Genomic DNA, 27,717 nt, shown 5'->3' with positions numbered 1-27,717 from the left:
AGTTGATGAGTGACAGGTGCCAGTTTGGATAAATGACAACCAGTTGGAGTACTTAGCTAGTCACACAAATGATAAAATTACCAGGCGCAAACTCAGAAAACTTAAGATATGGAAACGTCAAGAGTGTGTAAATACAGGACCTATGAGTATTGGACTAGTATTGGGAATACCTGTAATTCTGAGAGATTAGTTAGGGATGCAGTTATATGAAGTAGAAAATATAGGGGTGATAAGGGTGGAAGGATTACATAAAATACGATATTTTGCCCGATGTTGTGGAAATTGGAAAAGAGGTAGCTGGAACCACATTGTCTGAGTGTAGTCTGGAAAACCAGGTGGTCATATGTCCTCATCCTATATATAAAACAGCAGAGTCAAAATGTGGATTTAATGCCACTGTAAATTGCACCATGGAGACTAGGAAAGCATTGCCAGGGCTAACCCATGTGGCCTATATGGGAAAGGGGAGATATTGCTTAACCACCACGGCGAAGGAATACCAGTATTGACACAACCAGACTTGTCCGGTGAGCAACAGTACGTTTTGTTTCAACCCACAAATATCAACCAGAATAGGGAAGATGGAGTTGGTAGACATACATAAATGAAAAGACAGAAACGATAACTGTGACAGAAAGGATTGAGAACTTGATAAATTACCTCCGGGAATATGAATGTACTATTCAGCCATTGCCCATGCGCTTGGGTAAAGAGAGACAGCAGCTAGAAGCCATTGCTGTAGTGTACTACAATCTGGAACAGGCGAAGATGCTACAAGATGAGATTGACGAGATAAACGATTCAACCTGGTGGGAGAACTTATGGAACTGGAGGTCAAATGTGCAGATACACCCCTGGTTTAGAATTATCTCCCATGACCTGATAGTGGTTTTGGTTATCATGGTGTTATATGTGCTGTGTCCCTCTGTACTCATCCCGCTTCAACACACTGTTCATTGTTGTGTTACTGGCCCCTTTGTTTTAATTAAGTTCTTATGTGTTTTTGCTATATGTATTTTTACTGTATGTGTTTTTACTGGGTCTACAGTCCCCCCTTTGATCCTGTAGGGCTATGCCCAAGGGATGACACTCTCATTAATTTGGAAACTTAAGAAATTAATTAAGCAATGTGAGAGGATGTAGGAACACAGGTTGGACAATCTGCAATCAGTATTCAAACTGCTCTATAAAAAATAGACAATTAGTTATGCCACACAAGGGTAATTGTATAACCTATTCGTATATACTTAAAATGAGTTAATGAATGATCAATGTACTCTAAGAATGAAATTGTACTGTGTTTGCACAATTGATTATGTAATAGTGATGCTTAAATTGTGCTTTCTTTAACATTACACTGCTTATGCTTTTGCTTTGAAAATGAAATTGTAATTGCACAAGTGTACTACCTAAGAGACATGAGAGTGTCATCCCTTGGGCATAGCCCTACAGGATCAAAGGGGGGGACTGTAGACCCAGTAAAAACAAATACAGTAAAAATACATATAGCAAAAACACATAAGAACTTAATTAAAACAAAGGGGCCAGTAACACAACAATGAACAGTGTGTTGAAGCAGGATGAGTAGAGGGGCACAGCACACAGATAGCCGAGGAATTGTAGATATGATTATAAAAAATGTATTGAGGAGGATCCCAGAAACTAGGAGTCGTCATGGACACCAGATATGATTAAACTCATAATAGAAATGGGAAACGGTGACGTTTTGAACAGGTTCGCACTGAGCCAAATAAGGAATTATCATTATGTCATTATACCAGACCCCTGTGAGTAAGTAAGAGGGGCAGGTCTTAGAAACAAGATTTAACCCCTGACTGAAACTGAGGAAGGTACGAGAACCCCGGGGAAGAACACTCGAGAAGATATCCTGAGCCAGGGGCTCAGAGAACAGAAGAGCAGCCGCAAGTCCAAGACTGATCACCTCGTGTCTTGACGGGTAGTATACTGTACAAGTAGTGAGAGCTTGTACTTTAACGATTTAGTGTGTGAATAAAATATTGAGATATCTTTCACCAATCGGATTCCATGGATTCTTTAAGAGTAGAGTGCGTGTTAGGCACAACAACGTTTAACTAACTTGCTGGAGTTTTTTGAGGAGGTAACAGAGAGGGTTGATGAGGGCAATGCTGTCGATATGGTATACATGGACTTTCAAAAGGCGCTTGATACAGTGCCACACAACAGACTTGTGAGCAAACTTGTAGTTCATGGAATAAAGGGGACGGTTAGCAACGTGAATACAAAATTGGCTGAGTGACGGAAAACAAAGAGTTGTGGTTAATGGATGTTTTTCGGGCTGGAGGAAGGCTTGTAGTGGAGTTTCCCAGGGATCAGTGTTGGGACCCTGGCTTTTCCTGATATATATTAATGACCTAGACCTTGGTGTACAGGGCACAATTTCAAAGTTTGCAGATGATACAAAACTTGAAAGCATTGTGAACGGTGAGGAGGATAGTGTGGAACTTCAAAAGGACATAGACAAGTTGGTGAAATGGGCCGACAGGTGGCAGATGAAGTTCAATGAAGAGAAATGTGAAGTGATTCATTTTGGTAGGAAGAATATGGAGAGACAATATAGAATAAAGGGTACAATTCTAAAGGGGGTGCAGGAGCAGAGGGACCTGGGTGCATATGTTCATAAGTCATTGAAGGTGGCAGGACAGGTTAAGAGCACTGTTAATAAAGCATACAGTATCCTGGACTTTATTAATAGGAGCATAGAGTACAAGAGCAAGGAAGTTATGTTGAACTTGTATAAGACACTAGTTCGGCCTCAGCTGGAGTATTATGTCCAATTCTGGGTGCTGCACTTGAGGAAAGACGTGAGGGCATTGAAGAAAGTACAGAAGATTCACAAGAATGGTTCCAGGGATGAGGAACTTCAGTTATGAAGACAGATTGGAGAAGTTAGGACTGTTTTCCTTGGAGTAGAGAAGGCTGAGAGGTGATTTGATAGAGGTATTCAAAATCATGAGGGGTCTGCATAGAGTAGATAGAGAGAAACTGTTCCCACTCATGAAATGATCGCGAATGAGAGAGCACAGATTTAAAGTATTTGGTAAAAGAAGCAAAAGTGACATGAGGAAAAACCTTTTCACACAGCGAGTGGTTAAGGTCTGGAATGCGCTGCCTGAGAATGTGGTGGAGGCAGGTTCAATTGAAGCATTCAAAAGGGATTTAGACAGTTATATGAAAAGGAAGAATGTGCAGGGTTATGGGGAGAAGGCAAGGGAATGGAACGGAAGGAGTTGCTCTTTCAGAGAGCCGTTGTGGACTTGATGGGCCAAATGGCCTCCTTCTCCGCTGTAAAGATTCTTTGATTCTGTGAGGCTCCTGGTAGCAGATGTGGGGTGGTTGATTGTGTAAATGCAGAGATTAAACAAGCATGTAGCAAAGGCAGAATGGTTTAATAGGGGATTTTAACTTTCATGTAGATTGGGGTAAGCAGATTAAAACATGTCAGAAAGGTATTGCATTTCTCGAATGCATCCAGAATAATTTTCTGAAACAGTATGTCTGAGAACCATCAAGGATCTATGCCATATTTGATTTAGTAATGAGTAATGAGCCAATTTATCTAATAGCAATCATGATATGATTGAGTTCACATAGTGATTGAAAGGGAGGAACGTGGAACAGCTAGTAAGATTCTAGATTTAGGTAAGGCCAACTTCAATGGGATAGGACAGAGACTGTCCACAATAAACTGGGCAAATCAGTTAATGGGTAAAATGACAGATGATCAGTGGGAAGCGTTCAAAAAGCGTTCAAGGGTGTAAAACAGCTAGTCAAAGCTACAAAAGGGAGAATGAAAAGAAACTTGCAAGGGAGATCAAAAACAACACAATTTTTTACCATTATATTAGGGGAAGAAAAGAGGGTAGTCAGGAGCAAACAAAAACAAGAAATGCTGGAATCACTCAGCAGGTCTGGCAGCATCTGTGGAAAGAGAAGCAGAGTTAACGTTTCGGGTCAGTGACCCTTCTTCGGAACGTGGAACAGCTAGTAAGATTCTAGATTTAGGTAAGGCCAACTTCAATGGGATAGGACAGAGACTGGAGCAATGTGGGCCCCTGGAAAACTGACAACAGTGATATTGTCAATGATAATAAGGAAATGATTACTTTGAAGAAGAGGTCAGCATGCCAGACATCCCAAGGAACCTAACACTGAATCAGGCACAGCAGCTCATCAAAATGAACACAAGCACCATAACAGTAATGAAGAAAATAATGGCAATTGAGTGACAAATCCCGAGAACCAGATGGTTTCCAGCCCAGAATTTTAAAGGAAGTAGGTGAGAACATTGCAGATGCCCTTCACAAGTTCTTTCAATTTGGGAATCATTCTTTTAGATTGGAAAATTGTGCTTGTCACTCTGCTACTTAAGAAAGGTGATGGGAGAAACAAGGGAATTATAGACCAGTTAACCCAACATCTGTTGGGAATAAAAGCAAAATACTGCAGATGCTGGAAATCTGAAATAAAAACAGAAAGTGCTGGAAATACTCAGCAGGTCAGCCAACATCTGTGGAGAGAGAAGCAGAGTTAACTTTTCAGGTCTGTGACCTTTCATCAGAACTGGCAAAGGTTAGAAAAGAATTAGGTTTTAAGCAAGTGGGGGGGGGGCAAGATGGGGAAGAGAAGGTGTGTGATAGGGCAGAGGGCAGGAGAGATTAAATAACAAAGCTGTCATGGGACAAAGGCAAAGAGTGTGTTAATGCTTGTGGTGAAAGGCAAAGCATTATTCCAGAGAGCTTTAATGGCAGAATAATGAGCAGCTCTGTCTGCATGAAAAACAGGCACATAGTTTAAAAATAAAATAAGGAAAATATAAAAAAGGCCAGTCATGCTCTGAAATTATTGAACTCAATGTTCAGTCCGCAAGGCTGTAGAGTGTTAAATTGAAAGATCAGGTGCTGCTCCTCAAGCTTGCATTGACTTTCACTGAAACACTGCAGCAGGCCAAGAACAGAAATGTGGGCATGAGAGTAGGGGGTTATGTTGAAATGGCAAGCAACCGGAAGCTTGGGGTCATGCTTTCGTACTGAGTGGAGGTGTTCCCTATCCAAACCCCTTCCAGGGACAAGCACACAATCTAGGCTGACCTCCTGTGTAGTACTGAGGAGTCCAAGGTGCTGAACGCCCTCTCAGATAAATGAAAAATATTTCAAGGCACTATTTTGAAGAAGAGCAGAGAAGTGATGGGGAGTTTGTTTTAGTATCCTGGCCAATGTTTGTCCCTCAGCCAACAGTGCTAAAACAGATTATTTGGTCATTATCTCATTGCTGTCTGTGAGATATTGCGATGTGAAAATTGGCTGCACATTTCTCCAAGTTATAACAGTGACTACACTTCAAACATGAAGCACTTTGGAGCTTCCCAAGGTCATGAAAGGCACCAGTCTTTCTTTTTTCCTTTCATAGAATCCCTGCATATTATTTGTATTGCCCTTATGTTGGCTCTACTATTTAAAAGACATAATATTCATACATTACCCCAATTGAGAATAAAATCATTTAGACAACCCTGATAGTTTCATGCTCTTTGCATCAACTATTGCATGGCACGAGATAATCTTGAGAATTTTCCCACAACCGACATTAAACGATGTAGTGTATACTTCACCAGTTCATGACTAATTCCTTTTTTTGAGAAAAAAATAATCTTACAGGATAGAAATTTACTGTGTTCCAGTTCTCAAATGCAGCTTTATTTCTGAAAACTATGAACTAAAGTTTCAAAAACTCTCGGCGGGGGTGTGGTAGAAGACTTCTGTGGAGCATAAATACCAGTTGGGCCGAATGGCCTATTTCTGTGCTGTAGACTTGACATAATTCAATGATGCATTATAAATTCTTCTACCAAAATAACTGGATCTGCAATACCACAGTCCTAATCTGAGAAATAATTAATCACCTCTATAATTTCCTTGTTCTTCTTTCTATCCAGCCTATCCTTCAAATGGCCTAACTGGTCTTTAACACACTACCTGCTTCTTACATAGGTGAAACATTTCTTAGCATCACTCTGCACCAACAAGCCACAAACCCAAAGTTTAGTTCTCTTAAGTCTTGCAAAGCTGAAAAGATGACCTGTAGGAAATCATAGGCCAAAAGTCACTGACCAACTTTATCTTCAAAATACATTCATTTCTTCTGAAGTTTTTAAGTTGTCTATTTTTCTTGCAAATTAAAAGAAATGTTTATGTTCTGCAGTAAACGTAAATGTGCATCTTGGATAAGCAGTAACATACATACCCAATTGTAAATAAAATGATACTGAATTCCAACATTGGCTAAACACTGCTAGAGCAGTGATGTATTCCTGTAATTCGTCTCAGTATCCCAAGGTTAAGGAGGACAATGAAAACAAAAATAAATCAACGAGCTCATTCCTGATAGCTATGCAATGACCCCAGATATAAGTGTACTTGTGTGAATGTTGCGCAGGAGAAGACAAGCTTCAGCTATGATGACTTCCAGCCAGAAAGCCTGCTGACACTCACTGTCAAAGTTCAGAAACCAAGCTGGAAATGTTAGAGAATTATGGTAGTAAACCAAAGGTACTAACTGGTAAAAATAAACAGATTTTGAGAACGCTTTTTACGCGGGGTTGAAGGATTGCTGCAGATTTCATGTGCACGGTGACTGAAGGTTCTGCCACTGACAGTAAAGTGGTGGGAACATACAGTAAGTACCTTATAGTTATCGTTATATGCGCAGAAAGGATACACTAAAATATTGGGCTGGAATGATTACAGGAAGTATGTAGCATGGCTATGGAAATGTTTGAAAAAGAGATCGAGTGTATTGAAGTCAACAGGGCCAGCAAAGGCAATAGGCTTGTGGCATGGGATTTAACGTGAGGGGCTGACTTTGCAATATTGCATCTATGTAGGATGAAGCATGTGAGTCCTCTGAAGAGAACATGAAGAAATCAAACCTTAAGCACAGCAATGTGCTTTTATATAGTGCCTTTTACAGACAAAACACATACTTCACAGAGGCATAATCAGAAAAATTGAGACATGAAATAATGCAAAATAAGGCATGTTTGAGAGAAACAGGTGACTTTGGAAGTATGATTCCCAAAGCTTTGCCCCACTGGGTCTTGCTTTACCTCATGTCTGGGTCTGTTGTAGACTAACTGATCGAGATTAATTGCCATGCTAGTAACAACTCCATTATTGTTGTATTATTTGACTATAGGGGTATCATGTGACTACCAGGATAGGTGGCGAACTAGATGGACCTTGGCCTTTTATCATCCAACAATTTCTTTGGTCCTATGTAAAATGTAAAAGTTGTTGCGGCAGTTGGAATGAAAGTGATGTAAATGAGGAACATTAAGCAGATAGATGTAGGTATTCCTACTAACTAAGTTTGGAACTTGAAGCTCAATTCAGGGTTCAGAGACTGAGGTTGCATCCTATCAGGTTTAGCTGGTTGAGGAGCTGGCAAAGGAATCAATATCTGAGACATCAGGTTTTGGGCAGCAAGCAGAATAGCTTCTATCTTACTGATGTTAACTTGAAAAAAAAGTCTGGCTCATCAGCTTAAGGGTAGTAGCAGAAAAATATCATTGGCACATGTTTGGAAGTTAAACTGTTGGGACAAGTCAAAATGGAACTCAGATAGGGTAAAAGAGCACAGAAGAGAGATGTTGGAGGAGAGTGGAGTGATCAATCATAAACCATAATCGTGGCTGTGAATACCAAATCTTCAGAAAGCATATTGATATCACAAGTTATTTACTGCCTATTTCCAGAAACTATGAAGTAATCTCAAGGAACCTACCTCAGGCTGAATAGCTTTGAAAACTGGTGCATCCATTAGTGTTATCTGACTCTGAAAGAAACCAAACAGATTAGATATTGCAATTTAACTGTGCAATTAACCAACCTTTACAACATTTTTGAACATTGAAAACTGCAAATAAGTTTCTTGATTGTGTTTTATTTTGTGAGAATATGAAGCATTACAAAATGGACTAACAACAAAGCCAATATACATATATCACTAGAATTAGTGGAATTAATGTTGTACAACTAGATTCAAGTAAAAAACAAGTAGTGTCTTGACCAACTTTACAGAACAAATGTGAAAATGTTAGATGATACAAGTTCACACAGTTAGTTTAACTAGATATCATTTCTGAAGATGCTCCTTAAGGAGCGGATTTTTTAATATAAAATTCATGAAATTACTCTAAAGTACAAAATGATTTTTGTTCCCAACACGATAAGCTTTAGAAGACCTGAGCAATTTGAAAAAAATTCAGTTTCTAAATTTAATAAATGGGTATACTGAAGATAAATTTAAAACAAATACTTTCAGATTTTCAATTAAAACCCTCAGTATGCTCGATGCACAAATTAAAAACTGTATTCACAGACATATTTACTGCAAAGATGATTTTAAGGAAAAAGTGAATGCAAGAGGTAATTGAAGTGGAAAATACTTTTGTGATAAGTATTGTCTCTGAAGAAAACAGCTGCTGTAGCAACAGCCAGAATGGAATATTTTAATAATGTATGCAGAGTTGGGAGTGGGAGAGGAACTAGGGAATGTCATCTGAAACTGAAGATATTGCTTGAGTTTAATTCCTTTCGTAACCAGGGTAATATACATAAATGGCAGAACTAATATAATTGCATCAGGAGTTTTTATGCCCGACAGGTAATTCCAGCTTATATTTGACCTACAGTTCATTCCGTATTTCAATTTGCAATGTATAATTTATGTTGGTTTCCACTCAGACAATCTTTTGAAAATTAAAGTTGAACAGAAATTCTATCGGGCTGCCAAAACTGAACATTCAATACGCTATACTGGCAACAAGTTCACGAGCGCAGCAAAATATAACCAACGCAACTCCATACATTGTTATCTTTTGTCTGAAAATAATTTCCCAGTTGAGAGTAGTTTCTTCAAGGGATTGCCGTCACGCACACAGAACCTAGACTACAAAGCAGGCAAGTGGAAGCGGATCAACTATGTTACGGACAGGTGGTAAGGTGTGTGGGTAGCTCCCACTGTTCACCTCCCAGCTGAGTGCAATCATGTATTGTTAAAATGATGCTTTAACCCCCGAAATGTCTTTGGGATCAAATAAACAGGTTATCTCATAGTTAAAAAATATATAACTACTGTTATGAAAGTGACTCTGTTAAAAATATTTTTTTCAAAAAAATGAATTTGTAGTTTTTGTTTCATTCATTCATGGGATGTGGGCATCACTGGCTAGGACAGCAGTTATTGCCCATCCCTAATTGCCCATGAGAAGGTGGTGGTGAGCTGCCTTCTTGAACCGCTGCAGTCCATGTGAGGTAGGTACACCCACAGTGCTGTTAGGAAGGGAGTTCCAGGATTTTGACCCAGCGACAGTGAAGGATTGGCAATATAGTTCCAAGTAAGGATGTTGTGTGACTTGGAGGGGAACTTGCAGGTGGTGGTGTTCCCATGCATTTGCTGCCCTTGTCCTTCTGGTTGGTAGAAGTCGTGGATTTGGAAGATGCTGTCCAAGTAACTTTGGTGTATTGATGCAGTGCATCTTGTAGATGGTACACACTGCTGCCACTGTGCGTCGGTTGAGGAGAGGGTGAATGTTTGTAGATGGGGTGCCAATCAAGCCGGCTACTTTGTCCTGGATGGTGTCGAGCTTCTTGAGTGTTGTTGGAGCTGCACCCATCCAGGCAAGTGGAGAGTATTCCATGACACTCCTGACTCATGCCTTGTAGATGGTGGACAGACTTTGGGGAGTCAGGAGGTGAGCTACTCACCGCAGGATTCCTAGCCTCTGACCTGCTCTTGTCGCCACAATATTTAGATGGCTACTCCAGTTCAGATTCTGGTAACCCCTAGGATGTTGATAGTGGGGGATTCAGCGATCGCAATGCCATTGAATGTCAAGGGGAGATGGTAAGATTCTCTCTTGTTGGAGATGGTCATTGCCTGCCACTTGTGTGGCACGAATGTTACTTGCCATTGATCAGCCCAAGCCTGGGTAATGTCCGGGTCTTGCTGCATTTCTACATGGACTGCTTCAGTATCTGAGAAGTCGCGAATGGTGCTGAACATTGTGCAAGCATCAGCGAACATCCCCACTTCTGGCCTTATGATTGAAGGAAGGTCATTGATGAAGCAGCTGAAGTTGGTTGGGCCTAGGACACTACCCTGAGGAACTCCTGCAGTGCTAAGCTAAATAAATGTTTTAATCAAGAGGACAGTGAAGTATAGATAGGCAACAGTGTTACTGTTTGTCATCTGGTTCATGCTAGGCTTCGGGAAGAAGCCATGGCAACATGAGCAGAAAATTGACAACTCTCCTTTGATTGGACAAGCCTAACAGCAGGCACAGAACATCTGGGTGGGCAGAAACTGCCAGGCTCTTTAGCTGTTGAGCAGAGTGTGCGTCAAGCCTGGAGGAGAAGTCAAGAAAGAACAGAAGATCACAACCCACCTTCGTTTTCCAATATCTCTGAAGGATCCTGAGAAGTCCACTGTGAATTTGTCTTGTTTCCTGTATTTTAAGAAGGCCTGCTAAATTACTGGCCTGAAGAGAACTAATTTCTGGAAGGTTCTAAGATCCTAAAGATTTGTCTGCTCTGAAGGTTGGACTGTATGCCAGTTTGGAACAACATAGCTCATCTGCTGTTTACTTCAAAAAGGAGCAAGTGATCTATTTGTGTTTCTTACAATCTGTCACGGAGCTCTGATCTAAAAATCCTTTTTTTACTTTTTACAGTTAACCGATTTATGTATTGGAATATTTATATGTGTGTGAGTGTGAAGGGACTAAAGTAAAAAGGGATTTTAAAAATTGTTTAAGGTAGAAGAGAGAACTTTTTAAAATTTAATGTTGGATATTTAAAAATTTGATCTATGTGCTATTCTTTTACTTCATTACTAGTTAAGACTTGTTTTATAATAAACTGTTAATTTTGTTGTCCAGTAAATAAATCTGGCTCGTGTGTTCTAATCTGGATGGGGGGCGGGGGGTGGAAATAGTGTTCAACAAATGGAAAAACTAAAGAATATGTTGTCACTTGTGGAGAAGTGGGACTGAATTAACAGTGCACTCCTCCCACCTTGGTCGTAACACTATTTTTAAACAAATGCCGAAATGATCACAACCTCACTCACCCACACATACAGACACAAGAATAGATAGAGAGATAGAGATAGAGAGAGAGAGAGAGAAAGGGTAAGAGGTAGTTTAAAGTCCCAAGGGAGTTAAGTGTTTGTGGTTTACAAAAGACGCTCGAGTCTTCTCAGGAGGAAAAATCTTTTTTTTTTAAAGTTGTGGGCCTGATTATTCACAGTCTTGAACTTGTGGAGGTATTGTAGATCTCTCGTGAGCGTAATACAGCCCAAAGCTGGTGGTATGTAGTTTGGTTTCTTCACAAATGGTTAGTCTCAAAATCACTTTGTGATATCACTGCTGTGGTGGCTGTTCTTGGTCAGCAGGGTTCTTCGCTTGCCTGCTGGATCTTTCTCACAGGCTCTCTGTGATGTTGGTTTGATCTCCCCTCGCTCTCTCCAGAGAGCTAGCTTTTTAAGTTCAAAATCTATCACATTGGAGTTTCTGTTAGGAAATGTGTGGCCCTCTCCCCTGTTGTAACCACACAATGGGCCAGGATGATAACCATGGCCATCGTTCGATTTTTTTTTTATTCATTCATGGGATGTGGACATCGCTGACTAGGCTACCATTTATTGCCCATCCCTAAATGCCCTTGAGAAGGTGGTGGTGAGCTGTCTTCTTGAACCGCTGCAGTCCATGTAGGATAGGTACACCCACAGTGCTGTTAGGAAGCGAGTTCCAGGATTTTGACCCAGTGAAGGAACAGCGGGCGATATAGTTCCAAGTCAGGATGGAGCGCGGCTCGGAGGGGAATTTGCAGGTGGTGGTGTTCCCATGCATCTGCTGCCCTTGTCCTTCTAGGTGGTACAGATTGCGGCTTTGGAAGGTGCTGCCTAAGGAGCCTTTCAGCATTGCTGCAGCATATCTTATAGATGGTACACACTGCCGCCGCCACTGTGCGTCGGTGGTGGAGGGAGTGAATGTTTGTGCATTGGGTTCCAATCAAGCGGGGGCTGCTTTGTCCTGGATGGGGGTCACGCTTCTTCAGTGTTGTTGGAGCTGCACCCATCCAGGCAAGTGGAGAGTATTCCATCACACTCCTGACTGATGTTTAAATGGGAATCATTCTGTTATGATGTTGCTGCTTCACAACTTATTCATCTTGGTTTGGCTAGAAGTCAGACTGTCATTCATGTTGATCTGAGTCATCAATATGCAATCGCTCCTTTCAATTTCAAAGCAGTTCTCCCCAGAGCTACTTCAGACAAGGTTAACGAGCCTCATCTTTGCAGATGAGTTTGTGGATTTCCAGTACAGGAGGGGTCACATGGCCATGACTTCATTTTGACTGTAGTTCACGCATCCAAGTTTCCGTGGTATAGTTCTAACAGTTGATTTTTTAATTTTATAATTCTTCTATGCCATTATTTGATCACAGCTGCTTCTGCGCATGACATCTCCACACAAATGTAAAAATTGAAATTCCAATGCCATTTCTTTGTTGTTTTTGTTTTTTCTCAGAAAGGAGGAAAGTAAGACATAGGGTAACACACATTGTACACATTCAACCCATGCACTCCTGAAGCTTCCATTCATGACTTCTGTACAGGCTTTTTGGTTGTAAAGTGTTTTTACATTCTAGACAAGGCATCTGCTATAAAGTTTTTTTTACAGCTATGTGCACAATTTTCAGATTGAATGGCTGGAGAAGCAAACTCCATCGAAATAGTATGGAATTTTTAATTTTGAATTCTTCCAGAAATGTTAGCGGGTTGTGGTCGGTGTAAATTTGAATTTCTCGATACCCGACTTCGAAATGTTGAGAGCCAGTATGAGCCCTCCTTTCCTCTGGTGGACTATCTTCTTTGACACTGGTTAAGTTTTTTGAAAAATAACCAATTGGCGTTTCTAGGCCTGAATCATCAACTTGGCGTAGGACGGCCCCCACTCCAACATCATTGGCATCAATAGCCATTTTAAAGGGTTTGTTGAAATTTGGGGCTTCCAATGTTGGGACATTTGTTAAGACTGCCTTCAACCTTTTGAAAGCTAGCCCTGACCACACCACTTTTGCACTTTTTTTCAACATGTCAAAAGGTGCTGAAATTTGAAACAAAATTTCAGTAAAACCTACACATTCCCAGGAAATGCATTATTTCCCTCTGTTTTGGGAATGGGGAAATCTACTAGGGCTTGTACTCTTGCTGCCCTTGGCAACACTCAGCCTTGGCCTATGATGTGACCTAAGTAGGTTACTTTAGCCTTAGTGAACTCGCTCTTTGCTAGATTGGCCATTCTCTGGAAACCTTTAAAGAGCTCTCTTCGATGGCTGAGGTGGTCTTCCCCTGTATTACTGTAAACTAACAAGTCATCCAGGTAGACAGCACAGCTACCATTTAGTTCATAAGTGTCTGGAAGATTGCCAGGGCGTTCATTAAATCATATGGCAATACCTTTATATTGGTATAAGCCATCGGGGGTGATGAATGCTTAAATTTCTTTTGCTCGGATGGTCATGGCAACTTGTCAATATCCTTTCAATAAGTCAATTTTACTAACGTAAGTGGAGCTTCCTACTCGGTCAATGCAGTCCTCAATACGGGGGATTGGATATGAGTTACTTGGGTTACTGTATTAACTTTGCAGTAATCAATGCAAATTCAGGTTGATTCATCAGGTTTAGCTACCAGAACAATCGGGGAGCTCCAGCTGCTTTGGCTGGGTTCAATTAAATTGTTGTCTGGCATATATTTGATTTATGTGCAGACCTGAGCCAATCTATCAGGGCTAAGTCTATACGGGTTCTGTTTTATTGGCGGGGTTTCTCCAAAATCTACATCAAGTATTGTTAAGGACGTGCAAGTTGGTTTGCTCCTGCAAATTTCCTCAGACTCCCTTAGCAGTGTTGCGAGGTCCTGTCTCTGCTGGTCAGATAGTTGAATATGCTGTCTCGTCTCCTTAATATTTCTGTGTTTTCCAACTTTATGGTGGAGGGTTCAATTTGAGAGCTTCCTGGGCTATCTTCCTCATCTAGTTCTTCACTAGGGCTGTCTTCCTCTGCTGTTCTTACTGTTTGGTATACACTTACTGGTCTGTTTGGTTCTCGGCTGTGGTATTATTTTAACATATTAACGTGACACAGTCTTTCCCTTTTTCACCAGTCTGGGTATTAATCAAGTAATTCATGTCATTCACCTTTTTCCCTATACTGCCTGGGCCACTGAATCTGGTTTTTAGGGGTTCGCCTTGTAATGCTAACAGTACAAGAACCTGGACCCTGGTTTGAATTCTCGGACTGTAGCCTTTTTGTCTACTTGCCTTTTCATGTTTTGTTGAACTGTTTTTAGGTGTTTTTTTGCTACAATACAGGCTTTAAAAAGTCTCTCACGAACGATGGACACATAGTTTAGTAGTAGTAAAGGAGGTTTCCTCCCTTGATCCAGGAATTTTTCTTTAATTAGTTTGACGGGGCCTCTCACCTCATGTACAAAAACTAATATAAACAGACTGAAACCTGTGAATTAGTTTGGTGAATCTTTAGTAGCAAACAACAAAAAAGCTATTCTTTTATCCCAGTTATGGGGGTAATCACAGCAATATGCCCTGGTTTTCAAGGATTGATGATATCGTTCCAAAGCCCCTTGAGACTGTGGGTGGTATGCCAAGGCTGTGTACTACTTCTTGGAATGTCTGCGACATGCAATTAGTTCCTCAATCGGAGTGAATTTCCTTGGGTAAGCTGTATCATGTGCAAAATTGGGTCAGCCTCTCGACGGTGGCTTTAGCAGTAATTTTCCTTAAGGGTATGGCTTTTGGAATCAAGTGGCCATATGCATGATGGTTAAAAGTTTTTATTACCTGTCCTGGTTTTGGGTAGGGGCCCCACACAATCGATTAGCACTCTACTGAAAGATTCCTCGAAAGCAGGAATGGGGATCTGTGGAGCAGGTTTAATTGTAGGTTGCGGTTTCCCAACAACCTGGTAGATATGGCAGGTCTGATAAAATTTAACCACATCTTTGTGGATTTGTGGCCAGTAGAAGTGCTGGTTTATCCAGGCCTGGGTCTTTCTGATATCCACATGCCCAGCCATAGGGATTTCAAGGGCAATCCACAAAATCTCCCTACAATATTTAGGGGGAACTACAATTTGGTGAACTACTGTCCACTTCTCCTCTGTGGGTTGCTGTGGGGGTCTACACTTCCTCATTAGGATTTCATTTTTAAAATAGTAACACTATGGCAGTTTCTCTGCCTCTGCCTCAGAATAGGTTGTCTGCACTATCCCTTTTAAAACAGGGTCCGTCTGCTGGGCTTCAATTAAGGAGGGCCTATTGTATACCTCCTCTAAATCTCCAAAAGATGTTTCAGCCCGCCAGACCTCTGAGTCGTCTGACTGAGTTTCTGGCTCAACTGACTCTGTTGGAGCTTGCTTAGCCAGGGATCGGGTTACTACAGAGGCAGGAAAGATTCCAGGGACTTCTTCCTGTATTTGTTCTGTCTCCCTGGCCTCATTTGGGTGCTCCCCAGAGTTATTTCAGATGAGGTTAACGAGCCACAACTTTGCAGATAGGTTTGTGGATTTCCAATACGAGAGGGGTCAGATAGCCACTACCCCTTTTTGACTGTGGTTCACATGTCCAAGTTCTTGTGATTTAGTTTTAACAGTTGACTTTTTATTATAATTCCTTCATTTCATTTTTTATTTCATCACTGCTCCTTCTGTGCATGACAACTGTAACATTTAAAACTATTGTCATGCAGGCCCCCACCTGCCAAGAATGAGGCACATTAATTTCGCCACATGGACATTAAATTTCAAATTGTTGCTGGGAAGAAGAGATGGCCTACAAGGGGTTACAAGCCCCTGGCTGGAAGGACATTTTTGCATATTAGTAAACTGTGTTGGAATAAATGAGCTATCCCCTGCTCGCAATACACAGAACAGACCTGGTCAAATCAGTCGATCACATAACCACCCTGCTGGCCAACTTGGGGAGTTTTAAACTGTCGAGACAGTGTTTGAACTGGAGAAAGATCTGTGCTCCTGGATTGAAAAGACCTTCTCCCCTCCTGTCTGCTCCCACCTCTTTTTCATGGAACTGAAACCACTGAAGACACAGGAACCCCAAGAGAGAAAAGTCTCCTACAGTGAACAAGGTTTAAGAAGAATACTGGGCCCCAATGAAAAGCAAGATCAACCTACAAAAGGACTCTACAGTGAGCTCGAAGAATCTTAACAAACTCTTCAGATATTGCCTCAAACGTTTCCACTTTATCTTTTCTTCTGCTCTTTTCTGTCCCTATTTGCATGTGTGTATCGCGTGTGCATGCTAGTTTGGGCACGTCATGTATCCGTAGGCGTCAACCGAATTAGAGCTTAAGTTTAATAAATTTCACTTTCTTCTTTAAACCTAAGAAAGCCTGTTTGTGCTCATTTCTTTGCCTCATAATTGGAAAGCGGTGAACAAGGATTCACCAAGAGGGAGCTCAAAACACGAGTGTTTAAAATTAAACCCTGTTACAGCAAGACCAGGTGAAAGCAGAAAGGGACCCCTAGACATCTATCTCACCTCGTCGTAACACCATCTAGTACTAAATATTAGCACTAACTTCGATCATATGTCATGTCAACAGAAACACACCCAATTTCCTGACTAACTAACGTCTGGTCAATGAGAACACTTAGCTAGTTAGGAGTTTTTTAAAAATAAATTCAGAAATAAAAACCCAAGTGTGGTGCTAAGTTAGGAGGTATCAACTGGGGTAGCAGCTGGAGTCCTACAACGTGGCTCAGTGCTGTTGGACTACCGAGGGAAAAATTAGCCAGGGTTTCCGCTCTCAGGTGCCATCCAGGCATTCCTGTTTCAACAGTGCATGTGGTGGACCCAGGTAAAAACAGATCAGATTCAGTTGTGGGGCTGTCCATGGTTAAGCAGCCTTAAACCATTCACATTTCATGGCTCACAGATAAAGGATCACCACTGGGCAAGGTGGCAGTGGGCATTCAGCAGCTATATAACCATATCCCAGCATGGCCTTAAGGTTAGGGAAGAAAACACCAGAAACATAATTGTACCACCACAAAAAAATCAGAAGCTCCAGTACATGAAGCTGTTGCAATCTGAGTTTGCACTTGAGATTCAGAGATCAAAAAAACAGATTCTGATGACCACACCTGCTTCAAGCCTTAAATGAGATTACGGAAACAAAATTGAAAAGGCACTGAAATTTCGCATGAAGCTAGAATTCTATTTTGATTAAATTACAAAAGCTTTTCCCACAAAAGAAGAGCACAACACTTAAAGGTTCGGCACAACATCATGGGCCGATGGGCCTGTACTGTGCTGTACTGTTCTATGTTAACAGGAGTTCAACCTTTCCCAAACAGAGTCTGCAGAATTCAGATTTTCAGAGATCCTAAAATTCATACATAGAAGTATTTGGGTCAGACTTGATGTGGAAACAGCAGTAAGTCTGTGGGAACTGCGTTATTGAAATGCTGTAGTGCCTCTTTCCTGTGCAGAGAGGAACTTCAGCTGCAACATAGCTCATTAAGGACCTCCACTGACAGTATTACAAAGCTCAAGAATGCAATGTGTTAGTGGAGAAGTGTCAATTCATGATCAGATTAAATTTGTTAAAAAAATACAAAATTGAAGGCACCATCTCACTTTGGTCAACATGCCTCAATAAAAACAAACAATAAGTTACAGAAAAGTTCTGTACTAGTTATAGTTCATTATTTCCCTTAGCAGCTGCTGTAATTTTATGTTATGCAAAAGGTTAATGAATGTTCACAAGAGAAGTATTTACTGTAGTTTTCTCTTGAAGGAGAAAGAAACGGTGTGAGAGCAGAATATCTTTTGCTCAAAGAGAATCAACCTCTCTCTCACACAAACAGATACGTGTGCAAATACACACTTAGTCATAAAAATGTGCCTTGACACTTCAAAAAACGTAATTTTTTCATTTTAATGAAATCCTGCCTTTTAAGATTGTCCTTTCTTCCAGGCAACTCCAATGATGCCACTGATGGGGAATAAACATTTGGATTCCAGGGTATCTCCATTTTAAATGGAAGCCCGTCCGCAGACATGCTTAGAAACTGGAGCCCTAGAAAATACACCATTGGCAGGGTATTCTGCAGTTTAACGGCTTTTTATCACCTCCTACCCTCCTGCCATCCTCTCCTTCCCCCAGATGTCAAGTATCTCTAGATCAGCCCCCAGGGTGGTCCCACATTGCTACATAACTAAAGTTAATGAAGTTTTCAAAATGATTAATGTAAATGAGACATGAGCCCCTCCTAGTCAACAATGTCACCAGAGAAGGAGATTCAAAATGGCAGGTTGTGATAACTTTTATAAAAAAAGAAAAAAGGATATACTACAAGAGTACATTCAACAAAAAGCGCTGTTTCTATCCCACATACCCGCTTTGCATTTTCCTTCCAGATAAGTTAAAAAAAAAAACAGATGTAACCAAATTCCAAAATAACATTGGTAATTATCAAAAATATTACATTTGTTGCATTTCTCCTGTTCAATTTACAATTGTATCCATAATCAATGGATTTACTGCTAACAGAATTTAACCAGCATCTGTACTCACAGCAAACTCTTCTGGCGTCACCTTCAGGACATCAAACACCACTGCATCAAAACTTTTCTTGGGGTCTTGAGAAGCTTTCTCACTCAGAGACTCAGAGCTGCTACTTCTCTGCAGGAGTAAGATATGCTCATGAGTTGAGAAAATCAGACCTTCTTCAGGTAATACACAGGGCGATACCTTCAATCCCACTGGAAATAACACCAAAACCCAACAGCTGGAATTAATAGAATTAAGCAGATGTTACATTTGGAAATTGAAGTTTGGTCAGTATATGTGCTTTGGGTATAAATGTATAGATCTGTGACAGATGGGACATTTCACAATATCCTGTCAGCACATTTAGAATATCAAGATCACCTCCAACATAGCTGACTGCAGGTACTGATGAGGTGAAAATATGAGTTGCTGGTGCCTTACTTACAGTGGCCACTGAGGAGCAAAATAATTGGAATTCCAATAAGACAGCACAACCTGAATTATTCAGAGCAAAGCCTATGGAACAGAATTTTTCTCATGCCACATTAACAACACATACAGGATGCATCATGATTTATACCACTGTTCCTAGGTAGCAAGACAAGTAAATGGATGCAGTCACAGACAATTTATACTGCAAAAATAACACTGCTATGCAGGGCGCTGAAGGCAGGCTACACTTTTTAATGACCAGGTTTATACTGGAATCTTGAACATTTATGCCAGAATTACCTGCAGTACAGTAGGTATTTAAGAACACAGCAATATCCTTTGCAGTTTCCGAAATGCATAAAATGTGTACCATAAGACCCGCAAAATAATTTTACAGAAATTTCTGTTGCTCAGCATTGTTCAGAATTACATCAGTGTACAAAATGACTGACCCCTTCCTCATGCCACTGAGATTTGGTGTCAAAATCCTCCTTCAGTCAGTGTTTGGAGAAACAAAGAAAGCAGCATTGTTATGCCAGAATTAAGCATATTCATCTGCCTTCAGGCTCCTTTTGCCCCATCCACTTTGGCCCTTCAACTCCCAGGTCCCACTCAGAGATTCCTTCCTTTCTTCTTCTGCTTGAAGACTCTACTTAAAACCCATCTCTTGGACTAATCCTTTAGTTACCAGTGCAAACCTCGACTTTTCTGGTTCTCGTCACACTTCTGAAACCTGCTGGGTTACTTTTCTGTGTTGATGGTTGCTATATAAATGCAAGATGTATGTTCATAATTAGCACCTTAGAATAGTTGCTAAATGTTTATTTTTTTTTAAGCTTGTTGAGACACAGGTACATGGACAAAAGAGCTGGACTCAAGAGTCATTGCCCTTGATATTAAGGCAGCATTTGACAGAGTGTGGCTTCGAGGAACCCTAGCTAAATTGAAGTCAATGGGGATCGGGGAAAAAATCTCCACTGCATATCTAGCACAAAGGAAGGTGGTTGTGGTTGTTGGAGGCCAATCATCTCAGCCCCAGGACATCACTGCAGGAGTTCCTCAGGGTGGTGCCCTAGACCCAACCACCTTCAGCTGCTTCATCAAGGACCTTCCCTCCATCATAAGGTCAGAAGTGGGAATGTTCGTTGATGATTGTACGATGTTCAGTACCATTCACAACTCCTCAGATCTGAAGCAGTATGTATCCATATGCAACAAAACCTGGACAATATTCAGGCTTGGGCTGATAAGTAGCAAGTGATATTCGCGCCACACAAGTGGCGGACAATGCCCATCTGCAACAACAAAGAATCTAACCATCTCCTCGACATTCAATGGCATTACCATCACTGAATCCCCCATGAACAATATTCTGGGGGGTTACCATTGACCAGACACTGAACTGGACCAGCCACATAAATACTGTGGCTACAAGAGCAGGTCCCAGGCTAGGAATTCTGCAGCGAGTAACTCACCTCCAGACTTCCCAAAGCCTGTCCACCATCTACAAGGCACAAGTCAGGAGTATGATAGAATACTCTCCACTTGCCTGGATTAGTGTAGCTCCAACACCACTCAGGAAGCTCGACAACATCCAGGACAAAGCAGACAGCATCATCGGCATCCCATCCACCACCTTCAACATTCACTCCCTCCACCATCGACGCACAGTAGCAGCGGTGTATACCATATATAAGATGCACCGCAGCAACTCACCACGCCTCCTTCGACAGCACCTTCCAAACCCGCAATGTCTTGCACCTAGAAGGACAAGGGCAGCAGACGTGTGGGAACAGCACCACCTGCAAGTTCCCCTTCAAGCTACACACCATCCTGACTTGGAAATATATCGCCCTTCCTTCACTATCACTGGATCAAAATCCTGGAACTCCCTCTGTAACAACACTGTGGGTATACCCACACCAGATGGACTGCAGAAATTCAAGAAGGCAGCTCCACACCACCTTCTCAAGGGCAATTAGGGATGGGCAATAAATGCTGGCCTTGTCAGCAATGCTCACATCCCATGAAACAAATAAAAAAAAGAATAAAATACTCCAAGGATAAAATTCAGACATTGCCGCTGCTTTCAAAATATTGTGCTCTATTGCTGCCTTTTCTAATTCATATTATGTTGATGCTGCATTCTTGGAGATTCCAAAGTTGTTCGTGCTCAATTCAAATTTTAAACAATGTAGTGATGACAATCAACTCACCATGATTTGAAATTCACACAAATTCTACAATTTCACACATTGTATGAAACACACAATGCCTATTCAATTCAGATTCACCTAGTTTCAGCCTCAATCTGATCTCTATAACTGACCTCCATCAGATGCCATCACTATGTCAACAATCAATGACTGATTATGTCGCTTCTGTTCTCAGTGTTTTAAGCCACAGTTCTTTCAGTTCTGAAAGACTTTTAAAGGCCAGGCAGGTAAGAAGACAGAAAAGCTTGGAAGGAATTTCCAGAGAATGAGGCAAAGACAGCTTAAAACTCTGCTACCAATGCTGGAATCGGTTGGGGGAATTCCTAAGAGAGCAAAAACTGAAAACCAGGAGGGAACAGAAGGGAAACGTTAAGGTTGGAAAGGGTTACAGATTTTGGAAATGGCTAGACAATGGGAGGGATTTATAGATTGGATGAGAATTTTAAATGCATAGCAAGCATTGAGGGCAAGTGGCAGTGTAAGTCAGCAAGGATGTTGGTGGGCAGGGGGTGGGTGTTATGGGTCAGCAGGTCTTGGTGCATCTGGACGATTTAGAGTTTACAGAGGGTGGAGATTAGGAAACCAGAAAGAAATGTGGGGGGTTTTGGGGCAATTTTTCCCCTCCTCCCCTGGAAACAATGACCCTTTGCTGATCTTGAAATGAGGTGCCTTTTTTATATATATATATATATATATATATATATACACACACATACACATATATACATACACATATACACACACATATACATACATATATATATATACATATATTTGTTCTCAGGATGTGGGTAATGCTGCATTTTTATTGCCTATTCTTTCTGGGTCTTTTTCTTAAACCACTGTAGTCCTTCTGGTAATCGTGCTCCCAGAATGATGCTAGGTAGGGAATTTCAAGATTGTGACCAACTAATGATGAAGGAACAGCAGTAAATGTCCAAACCTGAATGGCTTGCTATGTAAAAGGGTAACTTGCAGGTGACAGCATTCTCATCAACTTGTTGCTCATCCTTGGAGGTGTTGTCGAAGAGAGGGTGGTGAGTTGCTGCAGAGCATTCTGTAGATAGTACATAGTGCCTCCACAAAGCATTGGTGTTTGAGGGGTTGGATACAGAGTCAAATGGTAGATGCACCAATCAAATGGACTGTTATACACTGGATGATGTGAAGTTTCTTCAGTGTTGTTGCAGCTTCACCTATCTAGGCAAGTATGCCATCACGCTTCAGGTGCTACAATTACTGGTCTCCAACAACCATAACCACCTTCCTTTGTGTCAACTACATTAAAAGCTGTTTCCTCACTGACACAAAGGAAGATGGCCATGTTAGATTTGTAAATGATGTGAAAAAGTTAAATCCGGAAAATTTCATTAAACTCGATTCCAAGAGCAGGACAAAGGGACACAAATTAAAACTAAGAAAAGACAATTTCATAATTTATAAAAGAAGTTCTTCTTTATACAAAGAGTGATCAAAACCATAAATGGACTTCCACATAGAGTTAGACAGGTGAAAAGCCTGAAATCACTCAAGAAATAATTGAATGCTGTACTTATGAGGACTTCAGAGTTATATTGGATGACAAACTGAACTGGATTGAAATTTGTAATTATCTTAATACCCTGTGAACTGTTCCCATCAAGGATGGCAAGACTATTTAGAGTGAGGGGTAAGGCGGAAAGGAGAAAATTGGTGAAAAAATAAAGACCAGATTTGAGAAAGCTGGTAATGTTAACATGTGGAGAACTTCATTTGAAGGGAAAAGACAAATTCAGCAACAGCAAGAAATCAATTCCTAACATTCTTGCATTCCATTCATATACAATAAAGCACATTTTTTGGAATGATTACTGATTTGCCTAATAGCAGCCACAGGGCAAAATGCTTCTGTCAAACTGCATGTCCTTGATTGGTTTCATGCTGTTATATTTTCACACAGGCCACATGTAATGGAGGACAGGTCCCCACCGTGCTAGGTAAGTAGGTTATTCGTCCCAACAACTGGCAGATCGTAGCAAACTGCATATCCCTTCGGCTGTTCACAACAGGGAGAATACTGACCGTATTCAACCAGCCCATACTTGCAAAACTCAGAACACACTGTCTAACGTTAGATGTGATTCCGTGATTGGACAGCACTTACTGAACAATACTGAGAGTGCTAAGAATTACACAAACAACCAATTTAAGATTATCAGTCGGGCTCACTTACACTCGCTAGAAGCTACATATATTCATACGCAGGGACCTGTCCCTGCAGGCAAACAGAACATGTCCAGGCATTGCGGCTTTTTTGAATTCAACAAAGTGTGGAGACATTAGTTCCATGACAACGCCTCAACCAAGTCGACTTGCCAACCAATTGGTACCCCATTTTCTCATGCAGTATAAACTGTTGCTCCCTCTGAAATTTGGCATTCTTGCTCTGTCCTGCTGAGTGCAAGTCAAAAGGCTTCGACAACGTGTCCCTTCTTTCAGCAATATTCAAGTGACTAATAGCAAGGAGGTTATGATGAACCTGTATAAAACACTGGTTCGGCCTCAACTGGATTAATTTGTCCAATTGCGAGCACAAAACTTTAAGAAGGATGTGAAGGTATTAGAAAGGGTGCAGAAAATAGTTATGAGAATGGTTCCAGGGATAAGGGACTTCAGTTACATGGATAGATTAGAGAAGCTGGGGTTCTTCTCCTTAGAGAGAAGGTTCAGAGGAGATTTGATAGAGGTGTTCAAAATCACGAGGGGTCTGGACAGGATCGAGAGAGAGAGAAATAAAGACCTATTTCTTATGTTATGTTGAACTGTTCCCATTGGCAGAAGGGTGAAGAGCCAGAGGACACAGATATAAGGTGACCGGCAAAAGAACTGAACCTGAGGTGACATGAGGAAAAACCTTTTAACGCAGCCAATAGCTAGGATCTGGAACATACTGCCTGAAAGTGTGGTGGAGACAGATTCAATTGTGGTTTTCAAAAGGGAATTGGTTAAGCAGCTAAAGAGAACAAAATTGCAGGGCTGCAGGGAAAGGGCGGAGGGTAGGACTAGCTGAGCTGCTCTTGCAGAGAAGCAGCACAGGCACGACAGGCCAAATGGTCTCCTTTTGTGCTGTAACCATTATATGATTCTATGTTTCTGTGATTTTATGTAAATGACAGCAGCTAAGCAGGGCTTTCTGCAGGATCTGTTTTCCTCTCCTCATGCCCATTGACGGCCTGTGGCCAGCCAAAGAAAAGTAAACATTTGAAGGCCACAATGTGTTCCAGGAGCACTTCAGAGGTACCATCAAAGGATACTTCCAGAAGATGTTATCCATGTACCTTTGCAAGAGAAGGGAGGGATTGTAATGGGTACTGAGGAACCTCCAGCACATCGCTGGTAAATTGCAGATGATGTGCAACTCACTGAGCATAAGATGGCTGCAGCTAAGAAACATTCTTGTAAAAAATATACTGTTACAAGATGTGGCTGCCTCAAGTTATCTTGGCTATTCTGGAGAAGTGAGCTAACTACATATAATATTGAATAAACTTCCGTGAGTCGCTGCAAGTCGCACTCATGACTAAGGCTATATTCTTCATCTGGGCCTGGATTATGCCCATTTGGGTCTGCTTCGCACAGGTGCCAAAGGATTTGGTGGACTACTGACAATTGCACATCAGTTAAAAGTGAATGCTAATGAGCGCGATGCCCTCAAGAGCCAATCTTAGGCACAACAGTCAGCCAAATTGCTAGATACAAAATAGTTGCCTTGGACCTTTTCAGCTGCGACAGCCAGTTTAACGCCATAGTTGAACTGAGTTTTCCTGCTTCCTAGAGCCAAAATCCCTCCAGACAGCAACGACTGTGCCGGAAAACCATCAATATTAAATGGAGATAATTCACAGTGCTAAAACACTGACTGGTCTAAGTTCAAGTCCACTACTAAACTGGAGAAATCTGGACCTGGGATTCAAAATAGTTCCTGGGCAGTTAGCTCCCTAGTGAGCTCCTTTATCCTTGGTCATTGCCTTTCTTTGTCCTTTTTCCCCAAATCTCCTCTCTTCCATTGTTTAAGTTCCCCTGGTTCTAATAGTGGGTGCATTTCAGCCCTAACAAGAAGTTAACTGCTAGTTTACACTGCCACTGCCCATCCTCTGACCAAGTCCGCTCCTGTTTTTCTCAGTGAGCACCGGATCTTTTCTCAAATTTGGCTTCCAAATTCCTAAACTTCTCTTGACATCAAGACGATGATTCTACACTGGACAATGCCATAAGACTAAGCTGCTGTGTCTCTGATCTGCTGCTCAGTTGCTTAAATTTTCAAGCAACTTTGATCAACTTACAGCTCTTCCTCCATGGCTGTTATTATCTGCTGAGCCTGTGACTGGCCTACTGGTTTTTCAGCTTCAACAACAGTCTGGTTCCTGGCTAGAGTTTCACACTCTTGGGTCAAAGTATATTTCTCCACTGTTTCTGGATCTTATGGTGACCTCTAACTTTACCACCATTTTTTGCTGCCCCGCAAAAATTCTGCATATCTCATGGACGTTTATTCCCATGAAAATATCGCTATCAGTGTGTCCACCCTATATTCTACCCTTCAAGCATCTTCTGAACTTGACTCGCTCACCACCCACCACATCTGTCTCTGAACTTGGACAACGGTTTGTCGATACTCCATGCAAACGCCACCCTAACTATGTCAAATTTTATCCCACCACGTGACCTCTGACCTTAACTCTGGAATGCATCCTATTGTCTCCTCTCTAGTCTCCATTTACTACCAGGATATATGTATCTTAATAATTACTATCTAACCAGGCCGACATAACATAAATTTTCACACTGTCCATTCACAGACGCATTTTGGCTGCTGCTCCAGACCCGAGCCCATCACTTCCATTTCCACCCTTTTTTCAAACTCCTTTCAATCTTTTGGTCATCTGCCCAAACGTCTCATGTGGTTTGGTGTCAAATCTCTTTTGAAAACACACCTGTGATGCACCTTGGAACATTTTGCTACATTAAAGGCGCTTTATAAATACAAGTTATTAGACTTATCCACCAATATTAACAGGTACAAGTATTATGTAAAGCCCATTCCAAGCCTCCGAGCACAGAAAATTCAAAGAGGACAAACTAGCGAATAAGGAATACATAAACACAGATAGTTGTGTGAGATTGCGAGGAGTAAACAGAAGTCTTACCTCTGAAGCAGTGGCTGTGAAATATATAGTGCTCGACTGTCCGTTAGTCAGGTCCATACTTCCTATGCCATCCACCATAACAGCACTATGGAAAGTTCATGGTCAGGACGTGAACTTCATCACTCCTGCAACACAAAGAAATGGCACCAAAAAGTTGTAAGATTTCTGTTAGAGCAGCAGAGTCTCCTTATTTGTAAAACACCTTAGTTTAAAAAGAAGTGCATAAAGTAGTCAGACTAATCCAGAGTATTTATATTTCTCTTCCGTGACAAGCTGATGGACTAAAAAGCAAATTAGCACCTCAAATGTATGCCTTCAAAACAACTCCCATAAATTGACAAATAAATGATTCAAATTAGAGTAAGACTGACTCCCAATTATTGTACACAGAAAACTTCCTACAAGGAACACATTTCTACACAGTGGCAAACTATTAATTAAATATGTCTGAATGTGTTTTGGCAATCAAGAGTTTTGCATTCAAATTGTAACATTAACACAATACAAATATTTATGCACTTACATTCCCAATATGTTTACTTCTTTTCTTTCTTTCTTTTGGGCCTCCTTATCTCGAGAGACAATGGATACGCGCCTGGAGGTGGTCAGAGGTAACTATGGAGTGACCTCTCCATGGCGCATGCCTGGGCAAATTTATGGAGGTTGAGAGTTGCCCAGTCGTCAAAACCCCCCTCTCGGCCTTTACTAATTCCACTCTAAATGATGATATAATTTAGATGCGGTCAGTGAAGTTAATTTATCTGGAAATATTTACTTCACAATTACTTTACCAAATGAAATATGTAAATTGAATGATCTCAATGTAGACAGGCCAACCAGGGACGATGCCACATTGGATTTGGTACAGGGTAATGAACCCGGCCAGGTGTTAGATTTAGATGTAGGTGAACACTTTGGTGATAGTGATCACAATTCGGTTAGGTTTACTTTAGCGATGGGCAGGGACAGGTATATACCGCAGGGCAAAAATTATAGCTGGGGGAAAGGAAATTATGATGCGATTAGGCAAGATTTAGGATGCGTAGGATGGGGAAGGAAACTGCAGGGGATGGGAACAATCGAAATGTGGAGCTTATTCAAGGAGCAGCTACTGCGTGTCCTTGATAAGTATGTACCTGTGAGGCAGGGAGGAAGTTGTCGAGCAAAGGAGCCATGGTTTACT

General features: G+C 41.2%; 1 protein-coding gene across 10 annotated transcripts in view; it reads right to left on the bottom strand.

The window, feature by feature from the left end:
- Positions 1-27,717, bottom strand: part of ralgps2 (Ral GEF with PH domain and SH3 binding motif 2) — a 556,829-nt gene that overhangs the window by 345,083 nt on the left and 184,029 nt on the right. For 8 of the 10 annotated variants that reach the window (XM_068037890.1, XM_068037888.1, XM_068037880.1 and 5 more), the window contains exons 2-4: positions 26,535-26,659; positions 18,725-18,832; positions 7,822-7,872 (exon numbers count right to left, since the gene is read on the bottom strand). In XM_068037890.1, the coding sequence (XP_067893991.1) occupies positions 7,822-7,872; positions 18,725-18,832; positions 26,535-26,612 (237 nt within the window). In that variant the 5' untranslated portion in view covers positions 26,613-26,659. Of the gene's footprint in view, positions 1-7,821; positions 7,873-18,724; positions 18,833-26,534; positions 26,660-27,717 lie in introns of those variants that run through there. The other 2 variants (XM_068037884.1, XM_068037886.1) reach the window with 2 other exon arrangements.

Source organism: Heterodontus francisci, chromosome 8 (assembly GCF_036365525.1).
Source record: "Heterodontus francisci isolate sHetFra1 chromosome 8, sHetFra1.hap1, whole genome shotgun sequence".
Lineage (NCBI taxonomy): Eukaryota > Metazoa > Chordata > Chondrichthyes > Heterodontiformes > Heterodontidae > Heterodontus > Heterodontus francisci.
The sequence above is the reverse complement of the archived record's forward strand: the minus strand, read 5'-3'. Positions and strand labels throughout refer to the sequence as shown.